The following is a 17,547-nucleotide window of genomic DNA, read 5'->3' as shown; positions in this document are numbered from 1 at the left end:
CTTCCTGTGAGGTTCATTGGACCTAGGCTCGAGAGCCAAGATCGGTTCTTCCTGAATGATCGAATCGTCCTGTGGGGGTTCTTTGGACCTCGACTCGAAAGCCAAGATCGGTTCTTCGTGATTGATCGAATCTACAATGAGGTTAGCTTTCACTAGAAAAAGCATCCACTAACACATCATCCTTGTGAACAATCACATCATCTTCATGCAACTCATCATGCTTGTGAGAAATCACATCTTGATCATGCAAATCATCATGCTCGTCATTGGCATCCTGTTCATCATGCTTAGCAATATCATTCAAATCATCATGCTTATCTTTGTCATCCAATTCATCATGCTTCTCATAATCATGCAAATCCTGTGTGTCATGCTTTGGAGAAGAAGAGACGGAGAGAGTCTCCTTTTCCCGAATCTCTTGCATCTGTGCTTGAACTTGAGAAAAGAGTCGCAAGAACTCTTTCATGTGTTGGTCGCTCTTTTCTTTTATGGCTTTGTACTCGCGATCAAATTTTGCTTGACTTTCTTTGTTTTCGCGATCCAATTTGACTCGTCGTTCTTTGTCTTCCAAGTCGTACTTACACTCAATGGCTGCTATGCTTTCTTCGTATTCACGATCTATGTCTGCCATTTCTTCTTCGTAGGCCTTTCTGTTTGCTTCTCTTTCTGCTTTTCGTGCCTCGCGGTCTAACTTCATGTCCATCACCATCTTGTCGAAAGCCTCCATAGGAGTTAGTGCAATCCTTAACGTAGATGGGAAAGGGGGAGGGTCGGAAAAACCTCCTGGTGGGAAAATTCTTCTTCGTCTCTTGCATGCTCATCACCTCCAAGCGAAGTAATCATTTCTCTTCGAGTGATGATCATCCGCTGAAGTCGTGGGTTCTTGTGGTGTTGGGTTCTTAAGTTCACGAGGAACTTGGGTTCTTGGGGGTCTCGGTTCTTGAGGTTGTTCTTTCGCTTGCAATTTGTGTTAGAGAAGGATCTTCTCTTCACCCAAGTTGTACTCCTTTCCGTGGATACATCTTCTCATCGCATGTATCCGCAAGAAAGGTCATAACATATAGATACAAATCTTAATGAGGCCTTCATACTTTTGTCATTTCCATCTATTACACTGAATTCATATGTACATTTGATGTACTAGCTCTATCATCACCCCTCCTTTGCACACGTTGGGTTGGGGCATAAGTAGGCTGTAACCCAAAGGCTTCAAGGTAAAGCTGCACTACATTTGGTGACTCTGATAGTTCATGCTCTTTCATCCACTTTGCATCCATAGGCGGATAGTTCTTGAACTTCACCAAATAGCGTCTTGCAACTTGTCCTTTAACTTTTCTGTCCTTATGTGCCAAAACTTGCTCAGGTACCAGGATCTCATCAAGTTCTTCAACTTCTGGCTTATCCTGATCTGGCATATCTTCTGGCACATCACCCACGAAGGGGCTTATGAATCTTCCACGCATCAGGCAATTTCAGTGTGTAAGCCACATCGTTGATCTTGTCAAGCACTTGAGAAGGCCCATAGTAACGCATGCTGAGCTTAGGAAATAGCCGTTCCTTGCCCTTCATCTTCTTTAACCTTGCCTTTTCGAACCTTACAGAACCCAATCACCAGGTGATAACAGCAATTCACGACGATGTCGATTAGTAGCCTTTTTCTGCTTTGCCTGAGTCTTCTCCAAGGCAACTTCAATCTTCTTATACATCTCATCCATGTTCTCAACATATCAATCTACCTCAAAGATCTTGTCCTTTGTATGCAAAATGGGAGGAACCTTTTTGCCGCCTTTAACAATTTCAAAAGGTGCTTTGCCAGTAGACGAATGCCCCGTATTATTGTACGCATACTCAAGCATAGGCAAATACTGTTCCCACTTGCCCTTATTATCTGACACATAGCATTTCAGCAGATCTAAGATAGTAGAATTAGCCTCTTCTGACTGTCCATCAGTTTGTGGATGAAACGAAGACGAGAACTTGAGTGTAGTCCCCATGTTCTCAAACAATCCTCTCCAGAACAAACTGGTCATGCGAGGATCACGATCACTGATAATCGATTGTGGCATACCATGGTACTTAAACACATTGTACATGAACAAGCGTGCCATCTGATCAGATTTTATCTTCAAATCATCATGCTCATCATTATCCTTCAATTCATCACGCTTCTCATAATCATGCAAATCCTGTGTCATGCTTTGGAGAAGAAGAGACTGAGAGAGTCCTCTTCTCCTGAATCCGTTCAATCTTCGCCTGCACATTAGCAATGAGAGAGGGAGAATGAACAACTTCCTCTGCACGAATGACAATGGGAGAGTCAGTTTTGGCATTGAGAGTGAAAGTGTTAGCCTCCCAATCAATGAGAGGGTTAAGCTCACGAAACCATTTTATGCCCAAAATCATATCACATTCTGAGAGAGGAGAGACAATTTTTTATTCAAAAAGTAGCTTGTTGAACTGTAAACACCACACCAAGGCACTCTTTCGTGATGAGAGAGTCCATACGGGAGCAAAGCCAGAGACCTCGAGAGGAGATTTTTGACTAACCTCTAGGTGGGCTTTCTCAACAAGAGAGGGACCGATCACATCATGCATACTACCTGGGTCAAACAATATGACAAAACGCTGCCCCGTCATATGACCATAACTTTTAAGGTCATATACATTTAATGAGAGAATCATCAATGGTAGGGTCAGGAGAAACTTGGGGCACACTCGTGTTATCATTAATTGCATTGGCAAAGGAAGTGGGTTCTGTGGATTCTTTAGATTCATTCGATTCAAGCTTAGGACATGTTCTTTTTATGTGAGCCTTAATGTGACAATGAAAACAATGACCGACCTTAGAATAAGTGCTTTGCTTTTCCGACTGATGTATCCTCCTAAAATTCCTTGTGCTACTTTTTCATCTGGATTGAGCTTAGGTTTAGCAATTGTGTTAGCCTTACCCTTAGGTTCATTGGAAGAATTCTTTTCCAAAGAGACTATTGGAAGATTGGTTAGAAGAGTGACTGTTCTTACCGTTCTAAGAAATCTGTGAGGTACTTGTGGAAGTCCTGTTCTCCTTAGGCTTTCCCTTGTTGTGCTTCATCTCTTGGGAGAGAGCAATTGCTACCGCCTTGTTGAGATCGATTGGGTCGAAGACTTCTACATCAAACTTGATATAATCGTCTAACCCAAAAAGGAATGCCTCTTTGCACTCATCATCCGACTTGCGTAATTGGGTACCTAGCTGCAAAACACGATTAGAAAAAGACATAACCGGCATACCATTTTGCTTCAGAGCACGCTAATCATCCTTCAATCGTGCGAGGTATTGAGGTGGCATAAACCGCACCTTGAGCTTGTCTTGGAAATCAGCCCAATTGAAGGAAAGGGGCGTGAAGTTGTCGGCTTCCTCTAGGTGCGCGGCTAACTGTGCCTCTTGCCATGCGTGGTACCAATTGATGGCATCACTGGCAAGGTACATAGCTGCCGTCAAAACCTTGCTATTCCCTGTCTTCTTAGTTGTCGCAAAATAAGCATTAAATTGATGCAACCGAGAATGAATAATCGTAGGATCCATCTTACCATCATACTTACTGAAAGTCAACTTCTCTCTGACTGGGTTGTTGGAGTCCGAATCGTGGCTTGCGCCACTTGAGGAATACCCACGATCTTTGGCTAGTTCGGACTTCGAGGCAAGTACTTGTCGAAGCAATCCTTGAGTGCGGAGTTCCCTCCCGATCGGCCTCCAAGGCCGCTCGTCTTGCTTCAAATTCCTCTTGTCTTTGTGCTTTCCTTTCTTTTCGTTCATCATGCTCGCGTTCCAAGGCAATGCGAGTCGCTTCTTGTTGTATGGCAATTCTTTCGTTGCGTTCTTCGCGCTCGCGTTTGAAGGCAATGTGAGTCGCTTCTTGTTGTATTGCACTTCTTTCGTTTCCTTCTTCGCGCTTGCGTTCCAAGACAATGCGAGTCGCTTCTTGTTGTGCCAGCGCAACTCGATTGGTTTCTTGTTGTGCCAGCACAACGCGAGTCGCTTCGCGATTCGCTTCTTGTTGTTGGGCCATCATGTCCAACATCGACTTAACCATCGCCTCCATGGAAGTTTGTACAACTCGTTGCGTAGATGGAGAAGGGGGAGGGTCGGAAAAATCTCTTGGTGGGGAAAATTCTTTGTGGCCTCTCTCATGCTCACCACCTGTATGCGAAGTATCCATTTTGCTTCGGGTGATGACCATGCACTATGATCTTTGGTTCTTAAGTTCACGAGGAACTTGGGTTCTTGGGTTCTTTTGGGTCTTGGGTTCTTGGGTTCTTGAGGGTCTTGAGGTTCTTGAGGTTTTCTTTCGCTTGCAATCTGTGTTTGAGAAGAATCTTCTCTTCACCAGAGTTCTACTCTTTTCCGTGGGTGCACCCCTTGGCGGCCTTGCGCTCACACCATGAGCATTGTCTATAGCTAGTGGGAATCAGTTAACTTAAAGGTACCAGTGAGAGGTTGTTGGGTATATAAAGGTCCTCTCCTCTCTCTTTATGTACACTAACTCACACCACTAACTCACAGGGTGGGAACGCACCCTTATACTCTAAATACCATTCATAATGTACACTTTAATTTTTTAGCGTATCCTCAAATGATACACGTAAATGCGCTCTCTCTCTCTCTCTCTCTCTCTCTCTCTCTCTCTCTCTCTCTCACGTACGCTTCTGTAGAAAGCCAGTGCTACCTCCTGCTGCTCCTTGCGCCTCCAACACTCAACACCTAACGTTTCTATCACCAAAACCCCAATATCATCAACATTTTGCATCAGCTCAGCCCAACGTTTTTGCATGAGACCAATCCAGCATTTTAGCATTGTAGTAATTTGTGCAAGTCAAGATTGCATAGGTACGTACGTACCTTACCTTTTGTACGGTACAACCGTACGGTACGGTAAGGTATGGTACCATACGGTGCTACAGATTAAAAAAAATCCGAAAGTGCAGTGTTAGTATGCGGACCTGGAACTTGAGCCGATTTGGGACCTTTTGGTGGTCTGGAATGCTAATAGGCTAATAGCCCAAGGCTGTATGCCTTATACTCACTGCACGTAACTTTCCAGAGAGCAACAGAAGACTGCAGAGAAGTTCACAGACAGGACTCAGGAGTTCGCAATGTCCTTGATGATGGGGGCATGCTCTCTACCGACGATTTATCTTCAGCATCTGGCACATACTTTTGAGGCTATAGGCATGCCGCCTAATAGCCTATGTGCATGCTTTGGAGAGCAACAGACTTTTATTGTGTTTCATTATTTTGTTTCAGTTTGTATGGCATATACAATGCCGGGTTGTGGCTGATGCCATAGACATTATGCTTGTAGTTGAGTTTGGACGGTTGTACCTGTGTTTCATTGTTTTGTTTTAGTTTGTATGGGATTTACAGTGCCAGCTTTTGGCTGACGCCAGAGACAATATGCTTGTAGTTGAACTTGGTTTTATGATTTATCATTGAGGCTTGAGGCATTTGAGTTTTATGTCCAATTGTCAATATGTTCATTTTCAGCATTATAATTTGTAATGTAAATTTGTTTATGAGTCTATGAGTTTTTCACTAAAACATGAGTTTTTAACAAATGGTACATACCTATTACGTACCTGAAAGGTGGTCAGTACGGAAGTACGTTCCTTAGGTACCTAAAACATGCCGTACACTACGTACCTTTCCACCTTGGTGCAAGTAATCAAAGCAAGTACTTGCTGTGCTTGAGGGTGGTTGGGACCCCAACGTGCGGTGCCATCTCTCTCTCTCTCTCTCTCTCTCTCTCTCTCTCACGCTTCTGTAGAAAGCCAGCGCTACCTCCTACTACTCCATGCGTCTCCAACACTCAACACCTAGGGTTTCTATCACCAACACCCCAATATCATCAACATTTTGCATCAGCTCAGCCCAACGTTTTTGCAATAGATCAGTCCAGCATTTAGCATTGTAATGAGGTTAAATTTTGACTTGCAATAATGTAATGAGAGGTGCAACATTAGTAAGATCCACTATAGTTAACAAGGCTTGCATGCTATGACGAAGTTTTCAAGGTTCATTTCTAAGCGGGCAATGACTATTTGGAAATGAAATTTTTGGTAGCTACAAGATCAAAGAAGATAAGTGCTTTTTGCCATGAACTGTGTCCCAAGCTCAGCAAAGCTCATGAGAATCATCGCAAACAGGGAGTCCCTTTCGCCATCAACTACTCAGATTGGGATTCATATCAACAAATTACAATGAGCCCAACTGAGAGTTTAGCCCGCTTGGAGTTACTGTATCTGTAGAAATAGAGGTGTCCAAAGTGTTGGGCAATGGTGGAAAAATGTCTCTGGCTGTCACAAACAGATGACGTTGCATGACCACCCGGGTAGACTATATGGACAAACATTACAGAGGTACTGACGTGGCAGTAGGACATGCCCGAATTTTGCACTGAAATGTTGACGTGGCAGATAGTATGGACTTACGCGATTTGCGTTGACAGGTGCTGATGTGGCAGTCTGTACGGATTTTCGCAAATTGTGCTGACTGCTTTTAGCAGTTTTGGGACTAGTTGCTTTTGGGACTTTGGCTCTGCTTTTGAGGCATCCATTGTAAGAATAAATAAGTCCAAGGGCCTCACTCTTCAGAGCATGTGGACGTCGAGTGTGAGAACAGAGATCCCGTCGGGAGTCTTACTTTGCTCAAGCATTAATATAAAAGAAATACCGAAAGGGACACCAGTCTTTGGGGCCACTCTCTTTGGTCACGGAACTACGTCGGGCCATGTCGACCAAAATTGAACTGTGATTTTGAAGTTGTGAAGTATTTTAAGTGATTCTCTCGTGTGTCGTGCCAAATTTTTGACTTGGGGTGCCCAAGCCTATGATAGTGGTATCAAAGCATCAGGCGTGTGCTTTTCTGAAAGCACACTGGTCCTATCAAAGAGCAGACAGGACACTTAGGGCACTTTGGAAATTGTTATTAAAGAATCTTCGTGTCCTGACCCGAGACTTATTAGCCACTCCCACCCTTACTTCATCGCGCATCGGGCGGGCTCCCGTCTTCATGGCTCTGTTTTAAAGGGTATAAGCCATAAAGAATCCTAGATTACACATGGGTTTTCGTGGAGAATCTGACAGAGATAACACCTTTCAGCAGGGAGGTTGAAATCCATTGCAGGAATTGAAGAAAAGAATGAAGAATATAACAAATTTTTGGCAAGGAAGTTCGCCAGAAGACCTTTAAAAATTTCTTCAACGGTTGAGAATTTGGATATGCGGCCGTGTCGATTAAAATTGAACCGTGATTTTAAAGTTGTGAAGTATTTTAAGTGATTCTCTCGCTTGTCGTGCCAGCTTTTCGACTTGGGGTGCCCAAGCCTATGACATTGGCATTTTCAAATTGAATTATCTGTATTTTAAAATTGGTGGTTTGTTCATGGTATCTTGCATCATTTTCAAGTTTTTTACGTATTTTTCAATTTTTATAATTCAATTATGTTTATTTCCTTTGCCTAATCTTGTCTCAAGCTGTCAAGAAATAGAGGGTTTTGGATGACAAAGTAGTAGTGCACATCCAATGTAAGGATTGTGTCCTTTTCAATGAATTGGTTTTTCTGCTATTGGTGTCTTCTTGTTGCTTCTCTCACTGCTATGCCCAATAAGTGGCCATGGCTTGCACTCATTTTTTGTTTTCGTTTGCTGGTTACAGTTGTGCAGATTGTTTAGGCTTACACTTGAAATAATTGGATTAGGGTAGGAAATCACAGGTGACAGAGTTCGTGAAGTTTGCGTATCTGCTAGCAAAAGTGTTTTTCCGGGTTCACGTATTTGAACCTTTTCATGTCTTCTTTGTGCATTGTATGCAGATCATTACCGTAAGGCAGCCTTGACAAATAATGGCCAGAAAGCTGGAGGTTTGGAGGATGGGTATGGTTAAATATATCGATGCCCTAGAATTGCAAAGTAAACTTGTGGAACAACGGCGACAAGGGAGCATTCCGGATACATTATTATCCCTGCAGCATCCACCCACATTTACTCTTGGAAAGCGGCACACAATTCATAACATCATTTCATCCCCTGATGTCCTTCAAAGCATTGGAGCTGAAGTGCACTTCACGGAGAGGGGGGGTGATGTCACCTTTCATGGTCCACATCAGGCTATTTTGTACCCTATCATTTCACTGCGGGAATCCAAACTGGGTGCAAGAAGGTATGTGGAGGGCCTAGAAGATACCATGATCAAGCTGGCTGCTCTCTATAAGGTGGAGGCAAAGGGGCGGATGGCGAAAGAGACAGGTGTATGGGTGGAAAATAGGAAGATAGGAGCAATTGGAGTGAGGATATCAAGTGGTGGCATCTCCTCACATGGTCTGGCTTTCAACATTGATCCTGACCTGAATTTTTTTTCCCACATCATTCCTTGTGGGATTCCTGACAAACAGGTGACCTCTTTGTGTAAGGAGAGCTCCTTACAGCTGCCTGATGAGGACACCATCACCCAAGAGCTAATCAAGAGCTTCGTAGAAGTTTTTTCCTATGAAGAAATACTATGGAAAGACGATCATTGGCGGTCCTAGTTTGTGAGGACGAGGGCGCTCCGAAGGCAAGTTTATGGACCCTAGATGCGTAAACAAACAAACTGGTTTGAGTTTGTATGTTGATCAAGTTCGTCAAAAGACTGTGTAGTCAAACATTTGTGGATATGTTGTGCGCAAAAATATATGCTAACCCTATCATCGACATTTGTCACTTGAAGTTCGTCTATTAATGAGACTAGGCAAAGCCACATGCTTGCACCTGAGTCCTCAATGATGGTGAAAGATCTAAATCATGAAGTATTTCCATGATTTCTTTTGATCCACGGCAGGTAATATTGAGTTTTTATGTTCTTTCCTTGAAGGTAGACCAAGAGAGCTTGCTCCATTTTGCTAGTAAATGATCACAAGTGGTTGAACGCGGTTTCTGTTTTATTCATGCAGAGGACTCCAAAGGAAGAGCACATTATCAGCCTAGCGGTGAATCTGTAGACCAAGCATCTTGGCTTATCATGAGGTAGATGTGACATTATCTCTGATGTATGCAAAATCTGGTCTACGCCTAGCAGACAATCAAGCCATGCATTGCAGAATGTGAAACACATGTTTATTGATGTGCTGTTGATGAGGATTCATTCACATGCTGGAGCTTGACCAAATAGCCAAAAATGTTAAGCTTCATGTAATGTGCTTTGATCAAGCTGTCAAAGTTAATGCCTGTTGTATATACCTCTGTCAATCGAATGACATGCTACCTGGGGAATCTTCAATATTATGCAGCTTGGAGAAAACTTATGAAGGTCAAATGTTTTCTTCAAGTGGGCGTTGTTAATATGCACCCATTGCTCTCTTGAGCCTTTGCATTGATGACCTTCATCTATCGTCATGCACTTGCGGTGTAGCTTGGCACCACGAGAAAATCTGTTGTGTTAAAACTGTAGCGGTTGTTGCCACAAGCGTTTCAGCTGCAAAAAGAGTGAGCGATGTGGAGGAATGGGATGGGTGCTCCACATTCTGCTAGAGGCATGGAAGTGCTACCCCTCATTATTGTTCCTATCTTCTTCACCACCTAGGTACTGCACCTGTGGGACCTGTGGGCCGCCAATGTGGTGGCTACGTGGGCGAAGTGCCGATGTTCCAAGCTGCCACCAAAGAAGGTGTGTGTGTGTGAGAGAGAGAGAGAGAGGGAGGGACGGAGGGAGGGAGGGAGGGAGGGGGGGGTTTGTGTTCAATCTCGAGAAACCTCGTAGATCTATCTATTGAACTCAAGACCTATTACTCAAGAGGGAACTGGGATGACCAATCTTCAAGGGGGCGTTTATTCCACACGCTTACAAAAGAAGTTTCATCATTGTAGGAGCAAATCCCAAGAGACCTCAAAGATCTATCTGGAGATCTGTTTTATAAGAGAGAACTGGGATTACCTATCTACCATACTTCATAGAAAGGTTATTTCAATTTCCTCCACAACATGAGAAGAGAAGTCTCTAACATCATCACAACAATCCAGAGAGAGGGGTGGGGTGGGGGTGGGGGTGTGCTACTCTTTCAAAGGCACTTAAACTATTTAGAGAAGGGCTAAAAATAGTTTTCCCCCTCAAAAGAAGCACAAGATTTTGAAAAGTCTTTGAAAAAATGATCGCCGTTCTCTATGATTGCATTTTTGGTTAAAATGATTGAGTTGAAGTTGGTCGATGATAACGGTAGGGGAGTGCACAATGTTTGCAATTGTTGTGTACTCCTTTGCTACTATTGGCATGCACCCCTTTAGTTAAGCTCCCATTGTTAAGACTTATAGCTAAAATATACCTGGAGGCAGGGTAGGTTACAATTTACCCTTAAAAGCGATGATTGGGGTCACCCTTGGTGTCATGAGATTATTCAAAATGTGGACAATGATTAAAATGTCTTCATATATGTGTATATGAATCGCTTTCTTTCTTTGTTATATGTAGGCACATGAGCTTATGCTCCTTGGTGATGTACTTGGCCATGTCTAGGGGTTGACAAAAAGGTTATCTTAAATGCCCATCCTGCTACATATGGTGCTTTCCTCTCCTTACTCATGGGAGCAATGTTTGACCAACCTTTATTGAGTACTCCTTGTCAAAATTGAAAAGAAATGGCAAGATTTAAAGCCCGCCTTCCAAAAAAACGGATAAAGCCACAAGTCTTACTCTTGCAATTGACACATCTAGTGAAGATACTTGTGCAGCAAAGCTTTAGCTTTGTCCTTTTCTCTATTCGCATAGAAAAATGCCTGTTGGTAAGAAGAAGATAAGAAGAGAAATTTTTGTCGGTAGGAACGATCCCAAAAAAGGTCCCACTCTTCGATCTTATCTTCTATACTCTTATGATGGGGGAAGGGATCCCCCCCTACATGTGTGAGCACCAGGTCATGGGTGCTAAATAAAGGGACCATTTACAAACTAAAATAAGTTTTTTTTTTCACAAATGGTGAAAAGGAAGTCACGAAGCTCTTCAATGAAGGAACCCACTTGCAAACTAAAAAATACAAGCTTGTAGAAGGCAAAATGAACAGTTTTTTTCCAGATTGCCTGCCCAACATGGATCGCTATCCATGTACCTTTTAGGCCAATTGACTAGAAACTATTCCCATTGTTTAGAATTGACTCCCAGACACCAAAATCCTAAGTTTGGCAAAAAATAGGCTGCCAAAAGAACATCCAAATCAAGAAATTGAGGTAAGTTATACAAAATCGTGAAAATTGAGAAAATTTGGGGAAATTGAACTTTTAGTTGTTCAAATTCAAAAAGGGGTGAGAATTGGGTTCAACTAAAGGTAAGAAACCAATAGGGCAAAATTCATGACCGGATGTTGCCAGACATGCATCGCGATCCATGTACCAGGTTGACATTTGGACAGGATAACCTGATCAAAACATCAAAAAACAGTTGATTGCAAAAAACCACAAAGCAGACACAAAATCTTGCTTTTGGCTTGGATTAATTGGGTCAAATCCAAAGAGATTTGGAAAAAAGTATCACCATATCCAATATTATAAACTCACCAAATCTCATGTCAAAATGATGTCCAACATGGATCGTGGTCCATGTTGGATCGTGATCCATGTACCTCGTAGGGATTTTGAGCTAGTATTTGATAGGTGAACAAGTGGTAAGATTTGAAGAACATTTCCCAAAACAACTTTTGTCAAAAAAGTTCAAAAATTGGGTCAAAGGTGCCAAAAACAGTTCAAGGTGAAAACCACCAGAACAGGTTGGAGGATTGACTTTTGGTTGGCTCAAAAAAGTCCAAATGCTACAAAAACCGTAAAGCTGACACCAGGGAACCAAAGGGAAGCTGTGTGCTAAGTTTCAGTCCAATCTAACAACTAAGTACATGGATTGCGATCCATGTTCCTCTGACAAAAATTGATACCCAACCTGCACCATAGCTAAGGCACATCACAAGCACTCTAGTGATCATTTCAAAACTGAATTTGGATATCAAAAACTAAGGCAAAAGCTCAGAATTGTCAAGCATTCTGAGCAAGTATCAGAACTGATTGATTTTCAATCCAAAAATCCATTTTCAGTAATTCTATTGCCAAATGACCTACTAATCATGCTGATTCTGTTGGTACCAAGAAAAGTCAATTAGGCCTTCCAACATGGATCGTGATATTTTCAATCCAAAAATCCATTTTCAATAATTCTAGTGCCAAATGACCTACTAATCATGCTGATATCGTTGGTACCAAGAAAAGTCCATTTGGCCTCCCAACCTGGATCGCGATCCATGTTCCTCTGAGTCAGAATAAGAGAAAAATTTCACCAAAGAGAGAGATAGTAACCAGGACCCTGGTGGTCTTTTCAAAATTGAAATTGGACCTGAATTGTTGATGTTGTGAGTAAAATTGTGAAGTTATTGAAAGCATCTGATAAAATTTTGTCGATTGAAAGCTTGAACTAACAAGAGCGGCTGTAAACTCATAGCCATCAAGCATTTTCTGACAGGTTGCAAGTGCTAGCGAGTACGACCCAACAAGTAAGACCAAATCAGGGAATTCAAGTTAGCCAATGAGGTAACAAGGTTTGGATTTTGTAAGGTCAATTCTTCATGTATTTGTGATCAGGAAGATTGTACCAGAGTAGGAATCCCAGCGTCATAGACCAAGTGAGCAACCACTCAACTGAAGGTAGTGTGAATAAAAAACCACTGTATCCTCTAGAAGCCATTAAAAAGGAAGGTTTCTCCAATACCTCATCAGAAAGATCATACACCATAATGATTGAGGAATTCAACAAGGTTAACTCGAAGAAAGAAACTTCCACGGGGGCAGGTCCTTCTCGACCCGCATCTGGCGTAAATTTGTTGTATCTAAAATTTCAATTCGAGAATAAGCTTAAAGGCAAAATCTATAAGGATAGAATGAACCTCTATTTTGTTAAGTTGGAAAACAAGCCAAGCGAGTTCAAGGACCTTGTAGATGTGGACTATAATCTGGAGAAAGATACTTTGACAGGGAGGAAATGACGTACCTAGTTGTTCACAATCCCTTTATTGTGGACAAATGGGGATTGACTGGCACCAAGGGCAAGGTAGATGAAGAGTTAGTAGATGAACCACCCAAGATGGACAAGCAAAACACTGTGCTCAGGTGCACTAATGAGACGAAGCGGCTTAATACAAACAACACTTATGTGGGGCTATATAAATCTAATAATGGAGAACAGACACTCTACTATAGATGTGATGAACCCCGTATCGAGGAGTTGACTAACTGCCAGAGACTATTTATTTACATACATAGAGGAGATAAGCATGGCCAAACATAATGGATAAGCATGGCTAAACATACTCTCCTATGGACTGTAAGGAGCTAGAGCAATATACATACTTTGGTGGACCACTCTACCAATAATATGTAAATCTTGAGGAAGTTAAACCTAGGACTACTCAAACGAGACCAAAAATTGGGTATGTAAGTCCAGTAAGAACCAAAGTGTAAGATTCATTTGGGCGCCACCGATTCTTGAATGCAGGGTCCATGTGATCAATGGGGTCTAGGGTTTCGTTGAACACACACAGGGGCAGTGTAGCACCTGATTTGATTTACACAACTAGAATCCCTTTGATAATTACACGAGATCGAACAAAATGACATGATGAACGTATGGCGGAGAGAGCACCGATTGTAGTGCCAAGGGGAGAATATGAAACTAGAGAGACCATGTTAGGAGGACCAGGGATGGTTAGGATGGTTGCATAGTCTAGATGCATGCGACCATCTCAAGTGGCAAAGTGTGTACCCAAAAAGTATAGTGGATTGGGGGATCCGTACTCTCATGTTTCAATCTTTAAACAAGTGTTGAGGGCTGAACAGGTAATCGATTTCCATACTCATATGAAGGATTTGGATTGACCCTAGAAGGAACATCCTTGACCCAACCATTATACAGCCGGGAATTCTCAAGTATAGAGCAACTTCTTCAAGAATTTGCAGAGGAATTCTCAAAGAAAGAAATTAAGCATAATACGGTCTCCAGATCTATGCATTTAGACAAGAGGAGAAAAAAAAAGTGAAGGAAGCCTTGCTTTGATTTAAGCAATACATAGAAAGATGTCCTGCTAGAGAACTACCTCAGGATGAGAGCCTGTCAGTCCTTTTCATAGAAGGATTGCAAAATGACACTCTAAAAAAAGACTTGCACTTAAAGGCATGTATTACTTTCGAGCAAGTCACGAAAGAGACGCTGTATTTGGTAGATAACTATAAGGCATATGGGGAGGTGATGGAGGACACAGACCAAGGGACAAGTAGCACCTCTTCAACCACTAGTGAATCCAGGATGAAACTGGGTGGGCAAAACCCAACTGTGCCGGACCTTGATCAAATGATCGAGGAAGTGATCAAAAGGATGAACCAAGGAAACAGGACGAACCTAAACACATGACAACAGCCCACACAAAAATGTGACACTTGTGGAGAAGATCATCCAACTTAGTGGTGCAACATACAACCGAGGCCAGGAGCAAATGTACAACGTGTATTGAAGTGGTGTGCTATCAAACAAAAATGGACAAACCATGAGACCCACTAATGTTTCTACAATAGAAACTATGTTAGAGAAAGACCATATGGGCCACCTGGAGGGCAACAGTTATCACCCCCTCCAAGATACCAAGTAGGACAAAATAAGACAGTTTAAGGGAAGGAAAAACCTCAACATGTGTTGGAGATCAACCTCCTTTACCCCAAGAAAACAGAGCCATGGTAAGAATTTCGTGAGTAATCATCAATAAATATAATGAAATAGCAATGTTGTGATCTTGCTGAAAACAGAGGTCCACAAATTTCAGTATAAACAAGATCCAAAAGAATGATAAGAATTTGAGAGAAAATAGGATTTACAATTGTGTTTTCCAAGAGCACAGAACTCATAGATTTACATTTGATGACAAGCTTGAAAATCCATGCCACGTACAAGATCACAACAATGAAGGTCAAGGAGTTTTGAGAAATCAACATGAACAAAACGATGATGCTATACCTTGCAATCATAAATAATCACCTGAAACAATGTCAACATTTTCTTAAGAGAGAGCTCAAAAAAATCCCTATTTGCGAGAAGCAATTGCAATAGTCTCTTGTCCATCTTTGTGGATTTGTTGATCAAATCCACAAATAGACCAAGGTCAACGAATCTTGCACTTGAGAGAAGATTACGTTAAAGATTTGTAACATGTAAACCCCTTGCAAAACGCGAGTTGAAAAAGATAATGTACCAAAATATAAATCTCCAATATCCTTTACTTGACAAGTTGTATCGTCACAACAAAATAAACAACACCCTTAACAGATAGAGAATGATAGTTATGTAGCCACTTAGATTGATATGTCATATTTTTATAGCACCAAAATCAATAATGAAAAGCGAACCATCGCGTACATGAAATATTCTATTTGGAGAAACCAAACATAGAAGATAGTTTATTTCTAGTACAATGTTATCATGATGTTCATTAGCATATGCTCTATTTAGATCTGCATCAAATCAATGCTTAAAGCACATGTGAGAGTGATGATCAAATTGCCCATAATAATCACAAAAAGAAGAAGAAGAAGAATCTCTAGATAAACATGGTTGTTTCGTGGTACTGTCGTGCTCTTCCTTGTATTGACATGCCCAATAATCATCTTCAATATGACCATTTTGTTTACAGTAAGAACATTACTTGCTAGGAAATTTGAAATGAGGAATAATACCACTGCAACAACCATCATTGCCGCTTACTCTTGAAATGGATGCCTTTGAATATAAAAAGCATGTTCCAAGTGTTGTAAAATCATAGTTGCATCGTGATCAGCATTGCGCTGTTCTTGACAAAAAGAGTATTCAATTAAAGATATGCATGTTTGATCAAAATCCAAACAGCTCATGTTAAAAAGATTTGTAACAATGTTATCATAAGAAGAATCCTTTACTTTATCAAGAAGAAGTGTAATTAGCTGGTTTTGTGGAACAAGATTATCGATAGTAACAAGCTGATCAATAATAGATTTGAAAGACTCAATATGTCATGTCATAATAGTAGCAACTTCATATTAAAACTTGGTAAGCAAACCTCTCAACAAATAAAGTATTCTATAGTAGACTTATACTTAAAGTTTGCTATAAGATACTCCCATACATCGTGGAAAGTAGAAAGTTTATATATATCAAGCAAAAGAGAATCACTAAGAGCAGAAAGAATGTATCGAGGACCTACTTCATCCCACCGCTCCCAACCCGTATAAGCAAGATGCCACTCTTAAAAACAAGTCGTTTAGTAATAAGAACATTGTTGTAATCCGGATTAACACACTAAAATGGACATACATACTTTTCAAAAACAATATTCGAGAGCATCGTCTTCAAGAATTAACAACATCTTTGCTTTCCAACCAAGCAACCCTTAGCCTTGAAAAGGCGAATAGAATATTGGCCAAAAGGAAACCCATTCACTAGAATAGTCACAGTCATATCCAATTTTGCGAGAAAATGTATAAGATAAGATTATAAAATTTGCACACCATATACAATGAAGGCCATAAGAGACAAAAGACTTCAACTGAGAACGAGATAGAAGTATTCTGGTTGTACTATTCCAAAGTGACCAAAAAACGAAGCTCGACGAGCGCTCAAAGAGGACAAGACACAAGGCTTAAAACGATAGGTGAAAGGAGACGGCAAAGATAAAAGAGTCTTTAAAATAGAGATACGTGAGACTCAAAATTGGTGGCCGCACTATGCACACCATAAAACGCTAAATTTTTGGAAAAAGATTGATGTTAAAAATAGAAAAACTATGATAGATGTTTCACAAAGATGAAACTTGTGTCATGCTCAATTGTACAAAAATAGCATAGCTTACATGTACAAACTCTTTTTTTTTGCAAACAAGCACTCAAATCAAAGAGCACGAGCATACAAACAAGTTTTGACCACTCAATTGCGCTTTCCAAAGCTTATATATAAACAATGCAACGAAGTCAGATGTTTATGAAAAAAAGATAGTCATCTGTGCAAAACCATGGTATAAGTTTTTGTGTTTTATAGATATGCAGGTTCTTCTTTTCTTAGTATTCATAGCTGACCCTAAAAAAATGATCTAAAGTTGAGTGTGTCAAAACACAAAACAATCACTACTAAGAAGAATCTTTCCTCAAAATAAAATTGCAACGATTGCAAATCTTGCAAACAAACCGTATATCCATACTCTATTCCTTCACGCGAGATTTTTACCATTCTGATACCATGTTGACCTAGAGAGAGAGAGAGAGAGAGAGAGAGAGAGAGAGAGAGAGAGAGAGAGAGAGACCATGTACACTCCAAAAGAGTGATTCATGTTAAGAATAGTTTACTATATAGACGAGACAAAGCTAAGTAGAATGAGCCATATATAGCTCCAACAAATAGATCATCAATCCACTAGCATGAACACCCTTTCTTACTCTATTCTATACATCATGGAGGCCCGTTCTCTTGTTCCCATTATCCATTTGAATTTTTTGTC

At 41.1% G+C, this 17,547-nt stretch overlaps 1 protein-coding gene across 3 annotated transcripts in view; it reads left to right on the top strand.

The window, feature by feature from the left end:
• Positions 1-8,783, top strand: part of LIP2 (lipoyltransferase 2) — a 46,025-nt gene extending 37,242 nt beyond the window's left edge. For 2 of the 3 annotated variants that reach the window (XM_086518887.1, XM_086518886.1), the window contains one exon: positions 7,851-8,783. In XM_086518887.1, coding sequence (XP_086375013.1) covers positions 7,881-8,564 — 684 coding nt within the window. In that variant the 5' untranslated portion in view covers positions 7,851-7,880 and the 3' untranslated portion in view covers positions 8,565-8,783. Of the gene's footprint in view, positions 1-7,693; positions 7,752-7,850 lie in introns of all 3 variants that reach the window. The other variant, XM_086518888.1, reaches the window with a different exon arrangement.
• The last annotated feature ends 8,764 nt before the right edge of the window (positions 8,784-17,547 follow it).

The sequence above is a fragment of the Adiantum capillus-veneris genome, chromosome 8 (assembly GCF_014529385.1).
Source record: "Adiantum capillus-veneris isolate H3 chromosome 8, ASM1452938v2, whole genome shotgun sequence".
NCBI lineage: Eukaryota > Viridiplantae > Streptophyta > Polypodiopsida > Polypodiales > Pteridaceae > Adiantum > Adiantum capillus-veneris.
The sequence above is the reverse complement of the archived record's forward strand: the minus strand, read 5'-3'. Positions and strand labels throughout refer to the sequence as shown.